Here is a 24,477-nt window from a genome sequence, read left to right on the forward strand (position 1 = left end):
GCTTAAGCTGACAGTTTAAGCAAGAATAATACGTATTTTGCAAAGCATCTTTTTGCAAAACAAGAACTGATGCGCGTGGAAGACATCGTGTACAAGACTTTGCGACTGATAAGAATTTCTCTTTTAATCAGTGCCATAACAAAGAGTTTTGCGTTTTTTTCTCGGGAAAGTTATTTTACGGGTTTGCATAACTGTCTGGAATTCTCCCAACCCCTGGAGTGTTTATATTAGGCTATGCAAACACGGAAAACGTTTTCTATTGCTTAAATGCTATGCTAAAAAAATTGCTTCTCCATGATATGGTTTCCTTCCTCAGAATCAGAATTCACTTTGCTAAAACAAGACTTGATACATAAAATTAAGATAACGTTTACTTGTACGCTACAACAGAACTATAAAACCACTTCTCGCCCTAATCCAAAGAGCTATCTCAAAACTTCACAACTTGCACTTTCTGAACAAAAGAACGCTAAAAGGGCGCATGCCAGGAGCAGAATCGCGCTGGCCAGTGGTACTCTGGCTCCATTGCACAGGTTACCCTCGCAGCAGTTGACTTTACACTTCTTGATCGTAGCTCCTTTTGGAGCAAATGCCTTGCAGAGCTCCTCGTTGTCACAGGCTGATTTTGCACTACATTTTCTGGCATAACCTTCTACTGACATCGCCAGGTCTCCCGATGTTGAATGGTGATGAATATTGGCGCAAGTTTCGTTACCAGAATCACAGGCCACCACTTTCTGGATAGAGGCACAGTCATCCCAACTCTTAGTTGACACACAGTGGTAGCACTGAAGACCGTACTCTGTGATAAGAAAAAGGGTAAAACCATTGTTCCTCCTGTGGTCGTTATATGAGTCGTCAAGTAGCTTTCGTTCCTGATGTAGCCCATTCCGCCTTCGGCCTCATGGGCTATTGACTCAGAGCCAATTTGGGTTCGAGGAAAAATTGTTAAATATTCACTGCGCTAGGCGGTGAATATAAAGAAAAACAAACTCGCTGTCGTAAACTGGGTGTTCTGCCAAAGTTTCAGAGTAACAAATTTTTGAAAATGCAAGAATATCCTGGTGTTGATGATTCTGAAGGTAAGAAAAGACTTCACGGTGATTGAACAGTGTGGTTTACTGTGAAGTGGTTTACTGTAGCTGACGTTTTATACGCTCGAAGCAATGTTTTCCACTACACAGCAAAATTGCCGAGGCTGCTTTGTCACCTTTTTGTGAACTCGGGATTTCCTCGCAAGACCAATTTTGCCCATAAATAGAAGTTAATTTATGGAAAAAAAAGGAAGGCATATATTTTCGAAGATTGTACGTGGCAGCTAGTTAACAAGGCAAAGAACACTGTGAATAAACAACACTCACCTCGATCGTGGTCGCTGTTACAGCATTTGCAAGAAGCGACAAAAAAAAAAACTTTCTCATTTACGTTGAGTTGACGGAGGCAAATAAATCTCTACGTTTCTTCTCAGAAAGAATGGCAATTTAAACTTTCGACGGTTTCTTTTAAACCATTGATGCTTAAGCTTACAAAAAGATTAAAACTATGATTTTCAATTTTTGAAGATACTGTAAAGATGTAACTTTTGCGCATCTACTGTTAACGGCTACATGATCACGCATGAATTCACACGTCAATCAAACTAATCGTTTTGTTAATGTTTTTTTTTCCGCTTCTGCTGAGATCACTTCGTGTGTATATAATAAAACAATTTCCACCTAAGACTTAGTTAATACTGTTGAATATTAACTTCGCATTCGGCGAATAATTGTTAATTATCCAATTAGGCGTCTTTATTCGTTATGCAGGGACGTGTAGAAATCCTAAAGGGGCAGGGGAGGGTGGTTGAGAGAGTAGCAAGCCATGTCAACGCTGAATAAACAATTACAGCCGTTCCATTTTGATTGAAAATGTTCTTACGTTAAATGAGTGAGTAAAGTTAGCAGCGAGAGTTATCAACGAACGGTAACAAGAGTGAAAGAAGATAGTTGATGTGTCATGGCCAGCATCTGGGAGGATATCTGTACCGTGATAAGCGTTTTTGAATTCTTAATAAAAGGAATCTATTCTCAAGTTCAATAGAGATGCGAGCACCTCTCTACATGTTTGGCTTGTGTGCATTAGAGCTAGGGATCAGCCTATCTCAGTATCGTACGTAGATCGCATGTACGTTTTCATTAGTGCATAATCTTCAATCTGAAGTCGCAGTGGACACTGACGTTTCGAGGAGACGAAATGAGCGCAGTGGCGACTTTTTAGCACGATCTTAAACTGTTTCGCTCAGTGTAACTTTTAATTTGTTAAAGAAGAAGAAGGCGAGGCAGCCGTTATAGTTTGAATTAACCGTCAGATTATGAATCTTCGAGACTGCTGCACTCTAACCAATTGATCTCGAAAGCCTACTTGGAGCTGTTTGTTAAATTGGTTCGAAATAGGCAGTCGGCAAAACGTAAGAGGGACCCTTTAGGGAAAAAGTGTCTTAATTAATTTTGTCGCCCATTGTAGCATTTTCTTCTGAGAGTGAAGTCTGCTACTTACTGGTTGTTGACGGGAGAGGTCGTCCTTCCGTGACGTCACTGGCGGGGCTCTCTGATCTTGAATTGACGTTATTATTGTCATAATCATTTCTGCCAACAGTTTTAAACTCGTAAAGCTCGTTATTTAAGCCTTCGATCTCGATGCTCTGCGTTTCAAAATGGTTTACCCAGCTGGTGTTCTGAAAAGCTTCTCCTTCCACTACAAAATAAATTAATAATACAGAATTTTAGATAATTGCCCCCGCAGGGATTTCGCCCAGAAGGCGACATCTCGAGGAGGCACTCAAGTAACTCGCGCGTATTTTAAGGAAAGTACTTACAGTTGAAATATACAGTCATACAGTCAATATAGAAAAAATCTCGATTTGCTTGAATAGGGGCCGCGAGGAATCGGTAGGTAATGATGACGTTTCTATTGTTTGCGCCCGCAAGTACGAAATGGTTAGGATGACGTAAAGACAGAAAATCCCGAAGGGACCGCTCAGGTAGATTTTGTGACATTTATTGTGCAGTCATACTTCGATACTCTTTTGCGTTACGCAGTGACATTCTGTGGAGCAGTTGTTTTGAAAGTTATGGACCAAGAGACACACGCAGATGAGGTTATAAGGTGCGTTTAATTGTGTATATACAAACACTTGAGAGTTTGCCTGACACGAGTTCACAAATCTTTAATTTATATTGGAAACCCAGCCAGACACTCTTTCTCTCTCTTTGACCGGAATAAGACTCAGCCCCAAACAAGCAAGACGAGTGAACAACGGCTAGCTTATCACTAGCCGAACGATGGACGATTACAGAAATTCGCCGACAATCAAATTCTGTGTTGACTTATTCCCTGCTCACAGATGTCCTTCCGTTATAAAGTTTCAAATAAGACTAGAATGCGCGAGCGTGAATCGATCAAACGTCCTTTTAATTTCTAAGGCTTACTTTCCGGCAAATAAAATGAACTGAATGTAAAAAGTGAAAGAGAAATAGCGAAAAGTTCAACTTCTAATTAAATCTTTTCTTATGGTTTAAAATAAACTATTCTCGAAACTGAGAATGTTTTGATCAAAGCTGTGTAAATCGAGCTGAAACTGTGTATGGAACCTTGCGTTTCCTGTATTTATCTCACCTATTGTATGGAATATGTGTGAAAATCTTCATTATGAATCGGTATATTTCAAAGAGCTACACAACGAGCAAGAATACTATTGACCGACAATATACAGAACGGGGGCAGCTGTAGTGTCAACTATTACTTGTTACTTAACTGAGGAAGGCGTTTCATTTCTTCTTCATCTTCTTACTCGTGCAATTTCATGACAACATATAAAAATTTTTCACCCCTCCAATTACAAATTGGTTTGTTCGTTTAACCCAAGTAATACCGGAGGGGTTAGCCTCCCCCCCCCCCCCCCAACTAAAAAGTTGAATAACTTCCAAACTGTTCAGCTATGACTGCCAAACTAAGCGAAATTTTCTAAGAATTAACTGGGAACGTCAAACTCGACGTCACCATATTTTTACTTATTGAATTATTATGTAACACTTAATTTAGCAACTCAGCCTCCGTCCCACAGAGGTGTCAGCCTTATGGAAAGCCAAAGACAACGGTTGAAGAAAAAGGTGTCCGTCATGATAGAAGTTGTCTGTAAAAGAGCGTCGACTTTGCCAGTAACGCGTGACCCTTTCACTCCCAAAGTGGCAAAAATTCCAAAGTTAATTAATTTGAACAATGTGAAAAAAAAGAGAAAGAAAAAAAATTAACAGAAATGAATAGTACAAAGTGAAAGTACTACCATAGAGGTTTCATTTGAATTGTCACACCATAGATTTTGTTTGCAGGCTCAAAAGATAGAATGATATACTCAAATGTTAGAACCATCTAACAGTCCTCAGTCATTTACTCTGGGTGTGTAGGGGTTAACGAGCTTTCATTTATTAACATCTTTAAAAATGCTTACATTTCCTTCGATACATGACCAAGAACTCGTGCGTGTAACCTCCACCCAGGCCAAATTTGTAGGTAACTCTTACTTTATCCACAGCGTTTCCCTCAGCGGTGGGTCTTTCTAGTTTGGCTGGAGCTGAGAAAAATAATCATTTTACAGGCATCTAAATATAACTTAACGGAATTCATAACAAGCTGAAGATCCCCTACAGTCCACTTGTGGCCATTAGTGTTAACATACACGCAGGCGCGAGGATTGCACGCGCTCTAGAATAGAAGGGCGCATTATTATTTGAAACAGCGAGGAATTCTGAGCTTGTGGTGCCTCGCATTAGCAAATTTCGCGGATCGTCGTCGTGAAGTAAGGGCAAAGAAAAGCACCTCAAAGTGCGATGCAGTTTTACCGGGGATTTAACTACCGTCACCATTATCAAGGTATCCATAATAGGGGGGGATGGCTCAAAGAATGCATGCCCCGTCTGAGTGTCTGGGACCATTAGATTTTCCTTCCGGGCAAGAAAGATTTCATACTCACTTGCTCGATGGTAAAGGGGCCAGGCAAGTTTGATTGTAACTAAAACGTAATTAAGAGAAGCCTGCAACTGACATGGAGTAAAAATTCAAGGGTCTTTTTAAGCCCTCAGCGAGGTCACCGCAATGAGAGAGTTGACTCCAGAACTAATCAATAAAATGCTGAAAAATTGCTTACGAGCATATGCCACAGTTCGAGTTGTCTTTCTGGCTTTATCTCCCCACCCTTTGCTTGTCTCTGCTTCCATTTCTACAACATAATTTCTCTCCGGCGTCTGATTGTCCAGCAGCTTCCTAAAAACGCCTGGCCCGACTTCCTGCCAGGATACCTGAAGATCGTCGCTAGGCTGCGAACCTTCGTACTGCGCCAACCTCACTCGGTATTTTGTAACAACGCCGTTCCATGTAACCAGGATATATTTTGCGAAAACATAGACGTTGAATTCTGATGGTGGACCAGGCCCGGGGGACGGGGGGGGGGACTCCGCATATGAAAGGGGTTGGGATGCTCGTCGGAAATTTTGAATTAAACCTCTAAAGGAGACAGATCTGGGTGTGGCCCAGGCTTTTTTGACCCCTAAAGGAGACCATGTTGAAACATAGACAATAAATATATTTTTATATTTTTTGCGTGCGACCCTAAACGAGACCTTCACGGCTAAATATGATGGCGTTTTGCCCAGAACACCCTAAGTGAGACCAAAATCCGAAATTTACACCCCTAAGCGAGACGACGAGCATCCCCACCCCTTTCACATGCAGAATCCCCCCCCCCCCCCCCCCGCCCCGGGTACCAGGTTCTAAAAGGAGGAATAAGAAATGACAATTTAATTGACTTTTAAAAGAGCGAACCTTTTCTCCCGGCTTGACACTTACTGTGGTAGTGAAGCTTGCGTGCCTAAACCCTTTCAATCCCAATAGTGACCAAAGTAAAATTCTGATCGCCTAATCGTCCGATCGTCCCACATGGCGTCACAGGTGTTCGCATATGACCATCTCAACCACCTGAACACATGTTGAGATGCCTCGGGCGCTCGAGACAATCCGGACGATTTTTTCTCAAACTCATTAATAATTCATTTTGTTTGAGGAGTAATCTCAAGCATTCGACACAGTGTTTCATCACTAGATTAAACATCTCGAAGTTCGTGAAAAATACTCCGCTGCGCGTCGTGTTTTCAACTCTCCTCGCAGCGTTTCATCTGGTGATGAAACACTGCCTCTCATGCTTGTTATATTACTTGAAAACCTGGCTGTATGGCACAAATTATAACAGTAGCAAAGGCGAGCATGCCTTCTTAAAGGTTACAAATAATGTAAGGTTTATGTTTTGTATGTACTCAAAGGCATGCATGTACGATGCGTTGATTCCTAATACAGACCACAGACTACTATTAAACCACCGGAAATGCTTGCTCAGTATGCATGTAACTGAGTATAGAAATCAAACGACCGGGGTTTTCACCCCCAGGAGGGTGAAAGGGCAGAACTGAGGAGTTTATAGCTGGGATGGTATTCTGCCTGTTTCCCAACTGGGGAATAACAGTAGCGGATCCAGAAATTCATATAAAGGGGGGGGAGGGGAGGAGGGGGGGGGGGAGTGGCGGTCTCAAAAAATATATTTTTTCGGCCCTTTGGGCCTCAGTTTGGTCTAAGAATAAGGGCGGGGTGGGGGGGGGGGGGGGCTCCCCTGGATCCGCCACTGAATGATGATGATGATGATCATCATCAATCTTTACTTATACACGAAATCGTATCACTTTTACATGGTCTTCCTAGGAATCATGTGTAAAGTTATATTACTATAAGAAACTACTTGACTATAAAGTTAAAAATACAAAAACTTATATTACTGATTTGCCGTAATTCACTGAGACCTTCAACTTCAACTTTATCTAAGAAAAAAAGTGGAGCCCAAGTATTCCATATTTTTTGTTTCTGTTTTACTATACCGAAAAACAGTTGGCCGACTCAAAATTTTAGAGACATACTCGTATTGGACTAGCCTGCGCCACAGATGGAACTGAACCTGCGGGGCTAGAGTACCTCTGCGATGCAGTCTAGTACTAGACATGGACTGAGCCATATCTAAAGCTCGCTTATTTAAGAGACATATGTGCATGACATTCTCACCAAGAACTGTAGCTGTTTCTGTTGCCTCATCGTTGCCCAAGAAGTTCTCTGCATAACATTTGTAAATACCCTTGTCTCGATTCTTGTCAACATTGTCAATTATCAATGTACTGTATTCCCCATACTCTATTTTGTAAGGTGGCGATGACGTCAGTAGAGTGGTTCCTTTATACCATCTATATTGGTCTTTAGTTGGCCGTGGAGCTGCTTTTGGATTACACTTCAATCGCCCTTCAGTGCCTTTAAACAAGTAGAATGGACCAAATCCGGACTCCGCGAAAGATGGTTTTATGCCTGCAAAAAGAAAAATTCACGTGCGAGAAATTTTACCCTTAAGGAAAATACTGGCAGACTCAAAACGCGAGAGCGGCGCAAAAGGCAGTGTTTATTACATAAGTTTGTGCGGTGATCTAAACCTTTTTTGTTTGCGGTTTGTTTGTTTCTTTTTCCTGCATCCAAGCTGATGTTTAGTATTCCTCATCTCATACAAAAGTTGCAATGTTAAGTTTTCCTTATCTAACACGCCAGTATTATCTAGAGTGGAAATTTTACTATTTATGCAATTTTCCAAGTGCTTACCTAGAACGTTGACATATGTGGAAGACACGATCATTCCATGTGGATTCTCCGCCTCACATTGATAAATTCCAATTTCATCCGGGTACCTCACATTCTTAAGAACCAACTTTTTGCCATTTAATATTACCTGTACACTGTGAAATACAACATTTTCATTGTATAAACAGCAATAAAATACCACTTGAGTTTCGCGCGAAAACATGATATCTTCACGTGTGAAAATAACATGTAATAAATCGCGCCGTTCACAGCAAAAACTAATAAAGTGAAAAAGCTTGGGTGTTTCTGGCCGCTTGGAGATACGAAATTTCTCTTCTCGTGCTGAAAAATATTTCACTTGTTCGCTGCGCTCACTCGCAAAATAATTCAACACTTGAAGAGAAACTTCGTATCTCCGCGCGGCCATGTAATATCCTCTATTTCCATTGTAAGTAACATACTGAAACTGTACCCGCGACCCGGGGGGGGCACTTGGGTATTTTTTGGGTGGGTATGTGCCGCCAGGGACTCCAAATTGGCACCCCGTTCTAAAAAAAAATTCCCCTAAAATTGATACCCCGTTCTAGAAATGGGCCAATTTTTTATACTCCGTTCTAGAAAGTTCGTAAATTGAAATAACCGTGTTTTTTTTAAAAAGATATTTCTTTATTTTCTCGACTTATACATCAAATAAATGCTTCTTCATAATCAGCAACAATTTTAAGCAGAAGATAAAGCCATGATCCACAATTTTTTATACCCCGTTCTAGAAAACGCCTCTGAAATGGATACCCCGTTCTATATCAGGAGCTTCAAAACCACGACCCCGTTGGGCGGCACATACCCGTATAGGTAATGTATGGGAGTACCCCTCCAGGGACCCGCGACTAGTAATAAAATAGGGGCAAGGGAGGAGAGGTTTATGTGGAACACTGTCAAGTTTAGCCGGCGAAAACAGCTGTTTCTCGTCGCTCTTCGCCGCTAGGAATGTTTCACGTGGAGGAACGTCTGCGACTCAGGGACAGAAATTCCATACTGATGACGTAAATCAATGTTTATATAATATATCCGGTAGTCATGGGTTTCCACAACAAAATTTATTTCAATTTTTTTTTTCTCCTGGTCGATTTTACTAAAGTGTGGTGTTCATCTGCGAACGAGCTCCGGCAAAACTCAAATGCTTCTCCTAGAGAAGAATATGTTCCACCAATTTTTTTACCGTTTTGTTAGAGATTCATCGTGTTTACATTTGACCTTAGCCTCCCCCGCAGACATTCTTAGGAGTGCTTCACGTGTTCATTCCCCACGTGGGGAAGGAACGCGTGACGCACGCCTAAGAATGTCTGCGGGGGAGGCTAATTTGACCTTCGTGGCCTTTTGTATTGCCTTTTGTCTTTTGCCCGTCATTTGTAAACAATTTTACGTCATCAGTACGGAATTTCTGTCGCTGAGTCGCAGACGTTATTTCTCACGGAACGTCCTCAGCGGCGAAAAGCGAGGAGAAACGGCCGTTTTCGCAGATTATGTCAAGTTTAAATTGATTTTTCTCATCAGTGCAACTATACTTGTCATCATGCCTCCAGGGACAACAAAAACAACAACAGTAGGAGAACCTTTCCCAATTTTGACCGTTGACCTCTAAATAATTTGCTTTCACCTTGCACTTCATATTTTCTTCAGCTTTTTGGTGCTGGAGAACATATTTTTTGTTCATGCCTTTATACAATTTTTTTCCCTGACTCTTCAAATGAAATCTAGAAAAAATCAAAAGTTAGCACTCAAAACAATGTGTGAGAATAAAAACAGGGTGTGGCCTTTTTTTGACCAATTCGCAAAGCGTGTACTAAGAGAAAATATTGTTACAAAACTTACGTTGATGCTGTGAGTTGTTTCCCATTCTTGTACCACTTAAAAGATGGCGAAGGGTTTGCAAATACATCGCATGTCAGTTGCCAGTCCCATTAACATTAATTTCAAGTTGTGACGGAGGTTCTGCTGTAAACTTTGGAGCAACTGTAAAGAGAATCAATGAAATAATCAGTTGCATTGTATCATCACCAACTTTCTTTTCTTTAAAATAATTATGCCCAATCACATTAAAAATGTCTACATATTACAGGGGTCATACAAAACATTGCAACCATTTTTCAATGACTTTAAAGGGATTTTTTGAGGTCCACATTCGATTTTCAAGGACCACCTACCAGGAATATACTTTCACAGATTGTACAAAAATGCACATTCCCAGTCTGTTCAAACAAGAGTTTAAGGCTTGAACTGTTTGCTTTACCAACTTCTCTACATTTTTCAGTTCACTTGTCCTAAATTTATGGTAAATTAGTGCATAAAATGAAGAGTGCTTTATGTAATAACATTTAAATTCTCTGAGCTATGTTTATGTTGTCTAATAGACAACAAAGAAGCATCAAAAAACACTTTCCGGGCCACTAAGGTTTAAAGTTGAAGACAATTCAATGACTTTTCAAGGAAAAATGGAATTGAAGGACTTATCAAGACTGTGCAAGCATTGTGTTAAGTACAGTAGAACCCTGGTAACTCGAACTCTGAAGGGACACAAACAACAGTTCGAGTTTAAGCGGGGGTTCGAGTTATCGGGGTAGATTGAATCCTTAATTTGCCTTGTTTAAAGCAGAAAAAAACTAAAACAAATACCGTAAAATTCCGAAAATCAGCCCCGGGGCTTATATTTTTCAAACGCCCTTTCTGAGGGGCTTATTTTTGGAGGGGCTATTCGGAGGGGCTTATCTACGGAGGTAAATTTGCGTTTCAAAATCGACAGGGCTAGCCTTATAGTTGGAAGTAAATTTACCGTTTTGGCTTTGTTTTACTTTGTATTTTAGGGCAATTTTCCGAGTACAAGTCCCCGGGGGGCTTATATTTGGAGGGGCAATTTAACGAAGGGTTTTTTGCATTACCGGTTTGGGGGGCTTATACATGGAGGTTTGGGGGGCTTATACATCGAGGGGCTTATTTTCGGAATTTTACGGTATGCATCTTTAAAGAACAGAGGCCACAGAAATCACACCAAACGGGTATTCTACCAAAAAGGAATCTTCAAATCGATCGATCGTTCTTTGCATCCTACAGGACGCATACCATAAATTATTTTGTGTCTTTGGGGATTTTTATGCATCATGGAAGCAGGACGCAGAGGTAACAAAATCAGTGCTGTTAAGGTACCAATTACGACATCCCTATAGTGTATTATTAAGATCAGTCCCTACAGATACCCACCCGTCCCAGGAAAGAGCTGCCACATCACTGGGGTCTACGTCCCCTACTCTTTTGGAACAGTGGTCTGGGTTCTGGTTTTACGTCTCACTACTATAGGAAGAACCAGATAAGTGAAAGTGCTTTGAGACAGAACATACCGTTTTTGATCCTTATCCGAGAAAAAAAGAAAAAATAACCGTTTGCAGAGGTTATTACAAAGGCAGTACTTTCTTCTCAGTTATTTAAAGACCCTGAGTGTTGGTCCAGCTGGGGGTTTGAACCCATGACCTATCACTTGGCAGACCAGCAAGTGAGTGTCCCAACTAAGCTGACCAGGCGGTGATTTAGTGTGACAGTAAGACTGAAGTGCTTAAGGTGGTTGAACACAGTTTTGGCAGTTTGTGTGTACATGTCATTTGCCAAATCATGGCAAGAGAAAGGTTGCAGCTCACAAGCTCAAACTTGGCAATTGAAAAATATACTGATAAAAGATTCTGATTGACAGGTAAAATGTGACGTTTTTGTAGTTTCCGTGGCAACATGAACAATTGAATACAACCTTAAACTTTCACTTTTTCTCCGTTTACATAAAATTTGTTCATTAGATTTTCCTATAAACTTGCACACAGCTTACTATATTATTAATCATCACCATTTGAAACTTATTTGACCAAATTTTAACAGACGGGTTTTTAGATGATCAATAATACAATTGTACTGTAATTATTAAATGTGTCACAAAATTCGTCTGTTCAACTTCCATTTTAAAGTTCTCATTATTCAAAATACGATAAAAGCAAAAATTCGGCCAAATATCACAAAATTTTAATGAGTAGATTTTGAGAAATCGTCTTCTGTGTACCATTGCCTTTTTCGCCGCCATGTTTGTTTCTCTAATTTAAAACACGCGCTGTCACGCGAGTTACCCCTAACCACCCCCAAAACTGTGTTCAGCCACCTTAATTTGATCATTAAAGGGATTGGTCCATGAGCTTGAGACAGCCCTAAGGTCACTTACCTTCAACATTCAGCTCTATATTATAGACCAAGGGGGTTCCAGCACTTTGAGAATTCTCAGCCTCACAACGGTACTTGGTCTCGTGCATGTCCTCTTTAACGGATATAATGTTAAGCAGTCTTCCTTGGAAAGTAGTAGCAATCTCAAAACTATCTTTTCCATGTACAAGGTTTTGCCAGTTTCCACCTTTGTTCTGTTTTTTCCAAGCCATCGTTGGCACAGGTCTGCAAGTAGCAAGATAACGGGCAATGGCTTTGAACTATAAAATGCCAACTACATTTAGTTTTGTCAATCACTAAACTGCAAGGATTCCTGTGGTTAGGCACTGTTTTGGTGTGGTTGCATTCCTCTTAGCCAATCTAAATCCGGATTTTACGATCGAAAATTCGATTTTTTGTTCCATTAAGGACCAAACCAATCTAAGATTGCAATCCGAACGATCTACCTCTGAACGAAGATCGTTCAGATTGGTATCTCAATCTGGTTTCATATCTTTGTTCCATTTAATGAAACTGCTTTTCGATCGCAAAAATGTGCTCGTTCATCAGTTATTACGGCGGGTCAAGGTTAGTTCAGGCAAAAGTTATTCATATTCCCCTGTTGTTCTATGCCACTAAAGGATTGTAGTATATTTAACTCAAGTTCCACTGTCACTCTAAATCCGTTAGGCAGAGAAAACGCTTGGATTTTCTCACTGTAAAACTATACTGTCAAATGTCTGTGTGTGTTTAGAACGCGCTTCTCAGCGCTTGAGAATTCGTAATTGTCTTCTGAATTTTCTTTAATCAAATTCCAGATAATTTTGGGTTGATGAGTTCCAGTATGAACCACCACTAGTTAAAGAGCTAATTTTCTTTCCGTCTCTCTACGAGAAGATGCTTAATTTAGCAGAAAGAAGTAACAAAGGATGCGTTGAAATTGAGAAGAAGATCGGAGCAACAGGCAGCTGCTGTATGGATCAATCTTATTTCAGATTTTTGTTCCGGCTAGAACGAAAATCAGAACAATCTGGATTATCCAAATCCCCAAAAAAGTTTGGCTAAAAGGAATGTAACCTGTGTTACAGTCAGGGTTCGTATCTTTTTTTGAAAAGGAACTTCAAGGACTTTCGAGGACTATCAAGGTGAATGGGAATCCTTCCCCGTTAATACAGACAATAAGGAGGCCACGGAAAATGTCCATATTAAGCGGGTTGAATTTAAATAAAATGCAAGGGCTTTCTTTGGATCCCCAGGGACAAAGCAAACTGTCCGCGGTAATAAATAATGAGGCATCTAAATTAAGCGGGTGTCCATATAGCGCGGTTTGACTGTACTATTATTCTTTTTTTTTTCTAATTTAAAAGCAAAACAAAACTTATCAATTCTGGTAACAAATTGTGAGTTCTCTCATGCAATAATGTTTCTGAACAGCTACAATGTAGCCGTTTAAACAGTACGGAGCAATATAAGAGAGTCAGCTTTACGTCTTGCCCATTAACAAGCATGTACAGTACTAGCCCGAGGGTCAATTTAACATTAACCCCCCAAACCTTTGACGAGCAGGATCAATAGTTAATTAACATTACATTTTTATTGATTATATTTACACCATTACATGTAAGATAGTTAGTGTTAGTAATAATTTCACTATGCCAGACCAGCTCGCAAGCAACTCTCAATCCACGTGAATACATCAGGAATTTAAAACACTTGTCTTAAAATACTGCTGTGATTTGAATTCCTGCAGAATATTTCACTTGCCTGTCCGACACGTTAAGAACAGAATGCACTAGCCCGATCACACAATCTACTTGTTTCCATGCTATTGGACAATTGGCTTTCTTTTCAAAGAGAATAGCTAATCACAAAGCAAATCAATACATCAGAAACTGGTAGACAGGACATTTGAAATGGATAGAATGTACCATGAACCGTTTAATGGCTGAGGTAAATGTTTGTATGTAGTTTAAGGTGAACAACTTTTTTAATACCAGATACCCAATTTTAATGAATGGATGTAAGAAGCAGTTGGCTGTTAGGGAAGCTTTTGCATTGACAGCCTGCAGTTTTAACCCCAAAAAGTTGGATGCCTAAATTTTCTGAAAACAAACCCATCCAATGCTACTGCCATTGATATTAGCTTAAATGAACAGAATTCATTCTGAAAATTGTCCATCATAACTATTTATTTATCTATGTAGAATGTATACATGTATATATTTCCTTATCTTATTACTATTTATTATTTTATTTTGCCTACATGTAAATGCACTAACCTTCCAACTGCAAGGCAATACAAAGTTTTATTTCTTCCCTCCACAGCCGTTACTGTGGCAGCAGGTAAAAGCCTCCATGAAGGCGCTCTTTGTTTCTGTGGATCTGTTTGACCTAAGACAAAATACACAATACTCTGTAAAACATTTACCCTTGCTTTATGCTATAGCCTACGAGTAAAGATACATCTCGTGTAACATCTCCCCTTCCTTTTTTTTATTAAGACTTGTTCAGTAAAAAATGGCAGAAATCATAATAACATAAAGAACCTACATGTTTCCAAGTTAGCCTCAAAAGATTCCCACGAACAATTCTTCCAGCAAGAAAAGCCTTTTTTTTTTTCAATAAATTAAGAAACATTATGAGAACCTCTGTCAATTCTTAGTTTTTACATGATGTCACCAAAATTCAAAATTCGATTCTGATGAGTGTTTAATTCCATGAGGTATTAAATACAGCAGCTCGACACCTTCATTTATACAAATTTTCAGTTTTAAAGGGTTCTTTGTTTTGTGATAGAGGATGCTTGAATTTCCAAGCTTTTGAGTGACATGGCACTTAGGAAGTTGGCTACCGGGAAAGCTCTCATGTACTGTAGGCTAAAAACATATCGATTTATTTTTTAGAGATTTTCCGATCTAAATATTCTTTGTCTCAAAATAACACCATACTAATTTTTGTGCCCCTCAAAGGGACACCAACATGGCATCTCCATACAAACCGGGTTCTCAATAAGAGCTGACAGCCGGTGAAGTTCGCGGGCTATTTCACATGAACTTGCCGCCTAATTTTCTTTGGAAATTACTCCCTCCCCCCCCTCCTCCCCCCCCCCCCCCACCCTGGGCTGATGATGTCTACCTTCTGTTCAAACACTCTAATTTTTGCTCCGGAATGCTGGAAATGCACTCTAAGAGGCCCAGATTTCAAAATTTTTACAGACAGACCCACTCTAGGAACTCACGCTTTAAATTCAATGCATGCAAGTGGCAGGGCACGTTTTTTCTAGTTCTCTGCCTACTCCAAAGCTTTTGCCACCTACTTAAAACCTTGTTAAAAACTCTGTACAAAGATTTACAATTTGGACAAAACATTTTTCCGAGTACATGTCACATATGAAATATTGCATAGACCTGATTCTTGGCGAGGATTTTTTCATAAATGAAAACTATCTTCTTTCATCTCCAAGATTCTGGATGTTCTGTATTGAATAGTTTCAATTTCTTTTTTTTTAATGCATGACTGTAGTGAAAACAGAGAAAAGCCTAATCAATATTATATGGACACCAGGTCAAAATGACACTCCTAAAATGTTACATGTAATATATAAACATGTATTTAATTTAAAGTTCCTCTTTCAATCATTGAGATTTCCTTCTGTGATAAAAGAAAACAAAGAATTTACCTGCAGTTTTCTTCTTTAACTTCAAAATACCAGAACTTTCAAATCTGTTTTCTCCAGTCATAAAACATCTGATTCCTTGACTGTCATACTCTGCAAAATCGTCAAGGTCTTGCTGGGTAACATACATGATTATTAGTTGCCCTGTCTGTGAAATGGCTCGTCGATCATTTCTTTTGAACTGTATGTCCACAGTATTGATTTTCCCCTGCCATGAGTAGCTAACACCATAACTGGAAGAGTGCTGTGGACAATTATAACTAAACTCTTCCCCAAGATCTACAAGCACCTCCTGTTCATTTTGATTGCTGAATGTCCCTACAACTGTCCAAGGAAACAAGAAAAATATTATAAACTAGTAATAACGGAAGTTTAAGGAGTTCGTGAGACAACAATCAAAGGTCAAAACACTTTTGCTCCAGTGCTGTGCTTTGTGTGTTTGACACGACAGATGGTCAAAACACGCGTGTGATCAGATTTCAAGTGATAGAAGGTCCAAATGCATGATTAAATTCTGTTCTGTGCATTCCAGTCATTCTTAGTGGAAATCCAAACGAATTGACCTATTCGGCTAACTCAGCGTTGTACCCAATTCAAACCCTTTGGGAATAAAACGTTTTGTTTCAGGAGTTCCCATATCATTTAAATGTGAATGCCACATTATAATGCAAATACAATACACAAAGAATCTTAACCCCGGGAGATTTGAATAGGGTACAACACTGAGTTAGCCGAATAGGTCTATGCTCTCTACATACATGTGACGCATGCATAATAACAACCTGGATATTATAATTGCAGGCTCCTCTAGTCACCCCCAATTAGTCAGGGTTGCACTTACATGTAGTAGAATTAAGTACATTTGTGATTGAACCTTGGATTTCACAGGTTCAGAGCACCTGGCTCCTTTCAGTTTGTCTTAGACCACAGCTATGAGTTTTTGACTCTTGCGATGTGGAAGACTTCGCTTAGGGTTATAATAAAGCTAGGACTCCTGACTTTTTACTTGCCTTTTGCAGGGCTAAAAAAAGTCAAATCCGGTAGTCCGCCGGGGAAAAGGTATATTCTTGCTGGGCAAGTAACTTTTAAAGCTGATTTAACTGAAGGTTTCAGCCAATTCATCCTCTGACAAAATCATATAATTACACTTTAGACAAACAAGTGTAAGGAGGGATTTCCCATGAATTCTTTGTTTGCCTCGAATTTCATATCTAGCTTTTAAATATTCCCTTTGAAGTTGTGTTAGCCGTAATTTACATTGAATTTGCATTGAGTTGTTTTAGTTCCCTTAAATTATACACATTTTACTTCAATGTTTCCTTTTAAAAGGATAATTTGTTTCTGAATAATTATACAGCTTAGTCACTGAATAACTAGACCTTTCGCCTGTTCAAATACCAACCGTTCGTAGTTTTTAGTTTTGACATTTTAGGGAATCCTGAGCAAAGGAAACTCGAATTCTTTTACACAGCTTTCTTGGTAGGTTTCCTAAATTCATTTGCTAGACTGACATTTGATTTTGAGTTATTTAGTTTAACATATGAACTTTAAAACTGAATTGATCCAGAGTTGTTTTCGCTGCTATTCACCCTTTTGTGATGTTGTAATAAGTTGATCGGTTGGTATAAATAGAGCACTGTTATTCCTGTTTTTCCAATTCGATTCACATTGCGGAGTTACATGCTTGTACGATTTACATTGCGGATTTTTATGCTTGTACGATTTTACATTACGGATTTATTTGGTACTATATGATTTACGTTCACGAGCTGAAGATTAAACTGTTGAAGTCTAAGTCTGAGTCCTGTCCTGTTTTCAGTTGTAGCAGATCCTAGTACCTTGGAATAGTGACGAGTTCCTATCCCGCTAGCCAAGCGAGTTGGAGAATTAGTTTTCCCCCTTGTCGTTCTTACGCCGAAGTCGCTCGAGTTCTCTTAACGATTATTTCCCCGATTTGTGCTTGGAAGGGCAATTAAAGCCTATCGTCACACAAGAAATGGTCTTGGACAAGCCAAATGTGAGGGCTACTTGCCCAAAGGACAAGCCGTAATTCTTTTTTTTTTTTTTTTCAAGCTCTGCATCAAAATTAGCACAGCCTTGGGCTTTATTGTTTTTTTGTTTCGATCTGTTCAACTGCTTATGCCAAAGATACTGAAATGACTCCTTACCCGTAACAGCAACCTGTATCTTCCTGCTGAATATCTCGATTCCAGTAACAGTGTCCCTGACAAAACACTGGTAATGTCCACTCTGTGCACTCTCAAGGTAACTTCCGTATAAGGTTCCATCGGCACCAACGGTGAACTTACCACCCGTCGTAATTGCTGTGCCATTGTGCTTCCAGGTCCATTGCAAGTTACTCCCAACAGCATCACATAGTAATTTCAAGGCATTTTGTCTACTAAACTTAACATCCTCAGGAGTAAGTAAATCCTTGGTTGGAAAGTTAACAATTCTTGGCGGGTCTACCACCTGTTGACCTGCAATTTAGACAAAGAGAATCATTGCAGTTAACTGTGACTTTTATGCTTATTTGTAGGCCCAGCAACAAGTACCCATAAGGAAGCGTGTGTGACCAACGGATCAACAGACCTTGAACTCTTGATCTGGAGGTCCGGGTTTCAAGCCTTGCCCATCGATTTTCTTGCTGTAGCTGGTGCTGTTTCCGTCGCGTTACCCAAGAAATTTTTTGCATTACATGTGTATGGTTACAATTTTCTCCATAAAATGTGTATCGTCCCTCGTTTCGATTCTTAATTGTCAACATTCTCAATTATCAATGTGCTGAATTCCCCATGCTCTATTTTGTAGGGTGGTGATGACGTCAGTAGAGTGGTTCCTTTATACCATTTATATTGGTCTTTACTTGGCCATGGAGCTGCTTTGGTTAAGTATAATTCCTCATCTTATACGAAAGTTCAGTACCCAAAAGGACACCCACTGAATTTATATCATCAGTTTTTCTTAGTGACAGAAATCCCTCTAAAAACTGTAGTTCATATAACAAAAGATAATATCTAATATTATATATATATATATATATATGTATATTTTGCAAGACAAAATAGAGAGATTTTAATATCACGGGTGATGCTTTCTTCAATAGCGGGAAAAATATATACATAATAATGTCAATATTGGTACAACAAACTAACTCTGAAGACACTCTGAGAAAACTGGGTTAGAGGAGAGATGTATTGTTGCTGCATGCTATAAACTCATGTAACGTGACAATCACTTTCTTATCATTATAACAATAGATAAAATCTCGTTGACACAAGGATTGTATGCGCTGGTTGAATGAGGGGTGGGAAGGGGATAACATTGTTTTGATTCGATGACATCGTCGTATTGTGCAAACAGATTTCGTACAGATTTTTGGATCCAAAATTCAAGACTTCTTCTAAAACAACTTTTTCCAAAACAACCAATACCAAAAATGCACACGATGGTTGTCATTAACGGTATTAAAACCCAAAACCAATGGGCGCTGCTAGATCACAGCCCTACAAAGGGCAACCATTTCCAGCCATTTGTTCGTCACTGTTAAAATCTGGTCATTTCTGACAACTTTAATACCGTAAATTTCGCACCCTGTTGTCGTTGGCAGGTTTCTCAAAACATTACATCTTCAGTAATTTCATTACTTGCGTAATTACCGTTTGTCAGTGTTGTAAGACAGTTGACTGAAAGGCAGAGAATAATCTTCCACATTCTGAAAAATCAAATACTCCTGCAACAAACACAAACAAAAAAAAAACAATGTTTCGTTTATTATAGCGGAGCCTCCATTGCTATAGAAAATGGAAACCTATCGATGAAAATTTGGTTATGGCGTCAGCATACGCCCGCTCTTACGCCCCTAGGACTGGCAGGGAGGGGCTAAGGAGACTCTACAAGGGAGGAGAAGGAGAATCTAAGACATCCAGCTTGCGTTTGTCTTGGCGAAACGTTAACCAGTTTACCTAAAGGCAGCCAACGGAGTTTTTCCAGTAAAGATTTTGAATTTCTAGATTGTTTGCCTTACGACAAAGACCTTTGAAAAATAAGAAAGAAACGAAATGCTTAGATTAATCCTCAAATAAAATTCTTTCCAGTTTAATGGAAAGTACTATCAGTAAAAAAACCACGGTACCGCGATGAGCACAAACAGCAGTTTCCTTTCGAACATTTTCATGGCCGCATATAGTGAAACACAAAGTTTAAACAAAATCGTCTTTAAATCAACTGTTTGATGATATTTTTTCCCCATGGGACATAAGTAAACCAGACATGGTAGTTTTCTTCAAATTCACGGAACAAGTAAACTTACTTCACCCTACTGCTCTACTGGCATGAAATTTACGACCGAAATATCTGACACTGAGACAATCTTTTTAGACCAGGTTGGATACCAAGGCACAACATTCAACGAAAAATGAGAAAAAGCGATATCATTGAGGTAAAGGCGCATTTTAAAAGGAAACGGCCAGTATATACATTTTCACCTCTTATCACCCACCAATTGTTAAAATGGATTTGACAAACAAGAAGCCTTGAGAATCCTACGAACAAAGTCCTCTAAAGAAGTATTTCAGATTTCAGATTGTCCAAAAACTGAACATAGAAAAATAAAAATACGGGGTTGTGATTTAAGCGATTTATTAGTACAGCCGATCGACGAAATACTATCCACATTTTCTGTCATGACAGTTTACAATACACGACGGACGATCTTAATACAAATTCTCACTACCTTGCTCGTTAAATAAGTAGGTAAGTTACGGCTAAAAGCCAAGTAGTGATTTTTGTGTCTGAAATTTGCCAATCTTATGTCTGTCAAAAATCGGTAAAATAAATAAAATGTTTAAAAATCCGAAAAGATTAGATTTCCTGTCGAATAAGAAAATTTCACATCGAAACTATTGGTTAAGTTGTGTTCTTTCTATTAAGATTTTCAGAGGCAGATTTTGTCTCTTCTTTAATTTGTAAACGATTTTTAAGTAATATATGGTCTTGAGCCTGTGAAAACTGATCTGAGAGCCGCCGAACCGACTCGGTCGCCATACGCGTAAAATAATAATCCAATGGATGTTATTTTTCTAGAAATAGTTTACCTAGACCTATATTCTGACAAAGTTTGGGGATTTTCGATTTTTTCATTTTGCACACCCCCAGGCGATATTTACTAACGGCCGCTCTTAAGTCGACTAAAATAGGAATTAAGTTCGGCACATGTGAAATTCGACGTTTGAACTGGGCCTAATTTTGGTTCTCTTAACATTTTGCGACCTCAGAAGGATAAAGAGCACAGTATTGAAATCAGAAACAAAACCATGGCCCGTGAGTAACTAATGAAAATAATCTCAGTGGGAGATTCAAACAAATGCAAATAGGCGCAAAAACGACCACCTGCTCCGATCGCCAAGGTTTGCATCTTAAGTTTTTAAAACGGGTATAAAAGACTTAAACCTAGGCCAAACGTGGAGCTTTTCATGAGACGAACAAAACTTATATATAATGGTGAGTTACGTTCATGAAAAGTTCGACGCCGGGCTCAGTTAAGTTCGTCTTAATGAGCTTTGTATCGTCCATCACGTTCTCTTCGTCTGCTTCAGACGGATAGAACGTCTGAAGATCTTCTCCGCGACAAACGTCGATCTTCACATTCGACGAGCTAAACTAATAAACTAAAACTTTATACGATAAAGTATGTTTAACCTCGTTCAGGAGAAAATTTATCAGTGATCTGATTCAGGTGATTGGTTCGACGCGTCCTAAGTTCGACGTCTGACCCAACAGACAATCTTTTTAATTACTGAATGTTGGTTCGTTTCATGAAAAGTTCGACGCTTGGCCTAGGCCTTACTGCTACTAAAGATAGATACACGAGGGAATCTAGCCAAATTGTATAAGGACTCTATAATGCAATCTCATCCCCAGCTATTATCAGGTGCACCCAACGTCAATTTTCGGAAAATATCTGTTCGGAAGACGATTTGAGATCTAGAATTTTCGGAACATATTTTGTAAAATTTGTTGCCTGCCTGCCTCTCCTAGGATTTTCGAGCATCTAAAAAATGGTATAATTGCCCATTTTTAACGGATTTTTACACTAAAAAGGTCACCTAGAATTTCGGGAGCCTTTTTTCTGGCTAAAATTTTTGAAAAGGTAAGTTTGGATTCCTATAATTTTCGGATCATTAGACTTTCAGCTAGGAAACCCGAACAGATGAAAAATTTTTAGGGGATATAAATATGCCTATATCTACCGTTAAATACTATAATACGTTTAAAAATGCTATGTTTAAGTGGTTTTGAAATATTTTTTCGTTGGGTGCCCCTGTATTATGGTTCCTAACTGCTACAACTTGAGTTTCGTGGGGTTGCTGCCAGCTGTGCTACAGCAGTGCTATTTGATACAATCTATGTCGTACAAACAGAAATGAAACAAAGAAAGGCGAGAGCGAACAGGATGTTCGTAATCGTGACTCTCACTGCACTCACAGTAATCGCTTCAACTCTTCCTCCTTCCTTCTGTTATAAACAGAACTCTATATATTAAACTGGACTTTAAGTGTTAAGCGGCCACGACACGAACGCGGAAACTACTGAAAGGGCGGCGGCATTCCTCTCCCCAGACTTCCGCTCGCCGATCTTTTTCGCCTTTTCCCCCAATGCGGAGCCTGGGCCCAGGTTAATCCTAAAACAGCCGCTCTTCGAGTCGTCACGCAATGCTGAGACCTTCCCACCCACTAGCTGTTGTAGCTGGGGCTTTTGCTGGGGAAGGGCAATGGCGAGAATAATGAAAAGAGGTAAAGCGTATAACGCGGCCTCAACTTTGCTGTGAACAATATTTCTGTAGTTGTAATTGTCAAAGTTACAGACAAGTATGTTCTAACGATGAAGAAAGCTTCGCCTTCCTTGCACGTTAGTCACCCTAGGAACCGTAAATAGGCCATATTCACACTATGCCGAATAGCTCTTCCTGTCGACACGGAAAGCTATCCATTACAGTGTGTACACCTATCCGATATGTGACTCTCCACTTTGGAGATCGTCACGGCGCGGCTTCGCTCCGTTAAAGAATTTGCGACGACTGGGGAAATCATCGTTCTTATGTGTGAACAGAGCCGCTATCGGTATGGTTTTTATGCCGGCGCAAAATCTATACCGTATAGTGTAAACATAACCTCAATGAAATGAGCTTTTCAATGTTTCATACTTTGAAAAGTGACGACATTCTAGATATAGAAGAGATCATCTTTTTGCGGTACGTTCTCCGTCAGTTCTAATCGGAGAACATGGTTCTACAAGTTCTAATGCCAAACCAGAGTCACTAACAAAGTTGCGAGTTTGCTCAAATTAATTTTCATCACCCCTATGGTGGCCGTGAACATGTTTGCTATTAATATCATTATCTTTGTCGTCATCATCACCATTAAGATCACCATCATCATCGTCAGTATCATCGTCATTATCGTGGTCGTCATCATCATCATCATTATCATCATCATCATCCTGATAAAGTTTCCTCAAACCAGCTTACAGAGTAGTATCCCGATTATTTGTTGTTTGAAAGAGTAGCCGAAAGAAAGTTAGCTGTTGGGAGTGGTTGGGAATGAAGCGCCTTGTTAGGAACGTGGCGTGCGAGTTTTCGGGTGCTCAGATTAATGTTGTACAGTTAATGAAAGTACATTTATAGATGTCTGAAAGTAGTAAACTTTTTTGAGCTGTGAATGAGCCTCCCTTTGCTTTGTTTCGGAATGATAGTTCGCGCGAGGCATGGAAAGCCCACCTGTACAGTCAACGATCTCGCAAAGGGTACCTTCCCTGAGACAGATATATGGCGTTAGTTCCTGTCGTGTTTCATTCAGTTTCTTTAACTCTCTACGAGATGGATACCTCCCTCCTCCCCAAGCGGTTTCCTTTTTGGAGAGGGTTAACCGTATTACAATTAGCGTGGGTTGCTAGTGAAATGTTACATGTACCTTATTTACCAGTAAGAGCCCCGCCCTCGAATAAGTGGCGCATCTTTCCACTTATTTTGCTTGCCATTGATGGAAAAGTATTTTCTTGGGTGTGCAAAGTAGTGCTAAAAACAGACATTATCCCTTAAACACGTTGGGATTTTTTTTTTTTTGATGAGTCCATTGCTGCAGGCGCCACAAGAAGACCTGTTTCGTAGAAGCTTTCGACCCGTCTATTTAGGTGGTAAATACATTCACACCATTTTCATAAAAAATTCAGCAATGATGGAATATAACAGTATGTAAATTTGTATACAGTTTTGCCTGATTGATTACCATGTGAAAACCAGGGAAAAGGGGGGTGGGGTATGTGCCTGGAAAAATGCACTCCCGTCAAGGAGTCCGCCCCATTCAAACACCTGCAGATTGGAAATTGCCCACTTTAGCTAATTAGACAGCGGATGCTTCCTATTCTCCAGCCCTACCTCTCCCTTCTTAATTTCAGAGTAAAATTTCCAGTTCAATAGTCACAATGGTTCCCCTGCACTACAGTTTGCTTATTATTGCTAAAGAATTCAATAAAATAGCAGTCATCCATTTGAAGAATTCCAAAATCAAAGAATAAGTGAAAGATATCGGGGGCAGTGATTTAAATTTCCTTCACTGACTTTGAAGAAATACAATAGCTTTGCCTCTCAGATGTGAATAAGCCCACCCCCCACCCCCTCAAAGATGGCTGGAACAAGTAACTCCCAGCGGCTTATTGGAGAGATTTAAATACGCCCTGCGGTCTTTAAATGCAGCAACAGACAGTTGACCAACCAAATATTTTGTTCCATTACCTAATCGATGCAGCGTCGAGCACCCGTGTTTGTTAAAACTAACCACTTTATGGGAATGAAACTCTACTGTTCAAACCGCGACAAA

At 39.6% G+C, this 24,477-nt stretch overlaps 1 protein-coding gene across 1 annotated transcript in view; it reads right to left on the reverse strand.

The window, feature by feature from the left end:
* Window positions 1-425: 425 nt before the first annotated feature.
* Window positions 426-24,477, reverse strand: part of LOC140922549 (fibronectin type III domain-containing protein-like) — a 49,220-nt gene continuing 25,168 nt past the window's right edge. Inside the window, exons 4-11 of the mRNA XM_073372526.1 lie at window positions 15,605-15,925; window positions 14,205-14,316; window positions 11,948-12,171; window positions 7,138-7,431; window positions 5,183-5,449; window positions 4,487-4,609; window positions 2,536-2,733; window positions 426-802 (exon numbers count right to left, since the gene is read on the reverse strand). Of these exons, the coding sequence (XP_073228627.1) occupies window positions 426-802; window positions 2,536-2,733; window positions 4,487-4,609; window positions 5,183-5,449; window positions 7,138-7,431; window positions 11,948-12,171; window positions 14,205-14,316; window positions 15,605-15,925 (1,916 nt within the window). The remainder of the gene's footprint in view (window positions 803-2,535; window positions 2,734-4,486; window positions 4,610-5,182; window positions 5,450-7,137; window positions 7,432-11,947; window positions 12,172-14,204; window positions 14,317-15,604; window positions 15,926-24,477) is intronic.

The sequence above is a fragment of the Porites lutea genome, chromosome 13, assembly GCF_958299795.1.
Source record: "Porites lutea chromosome 13, jaPorLute2.1, whole genome shotgun sequence".
Taxonomy (NCBI): Eukaryota; Metazoa; Cnidaria; class Anthozoa; order Scleractinia; family Poritidae; genus Porites; species Porites lutea.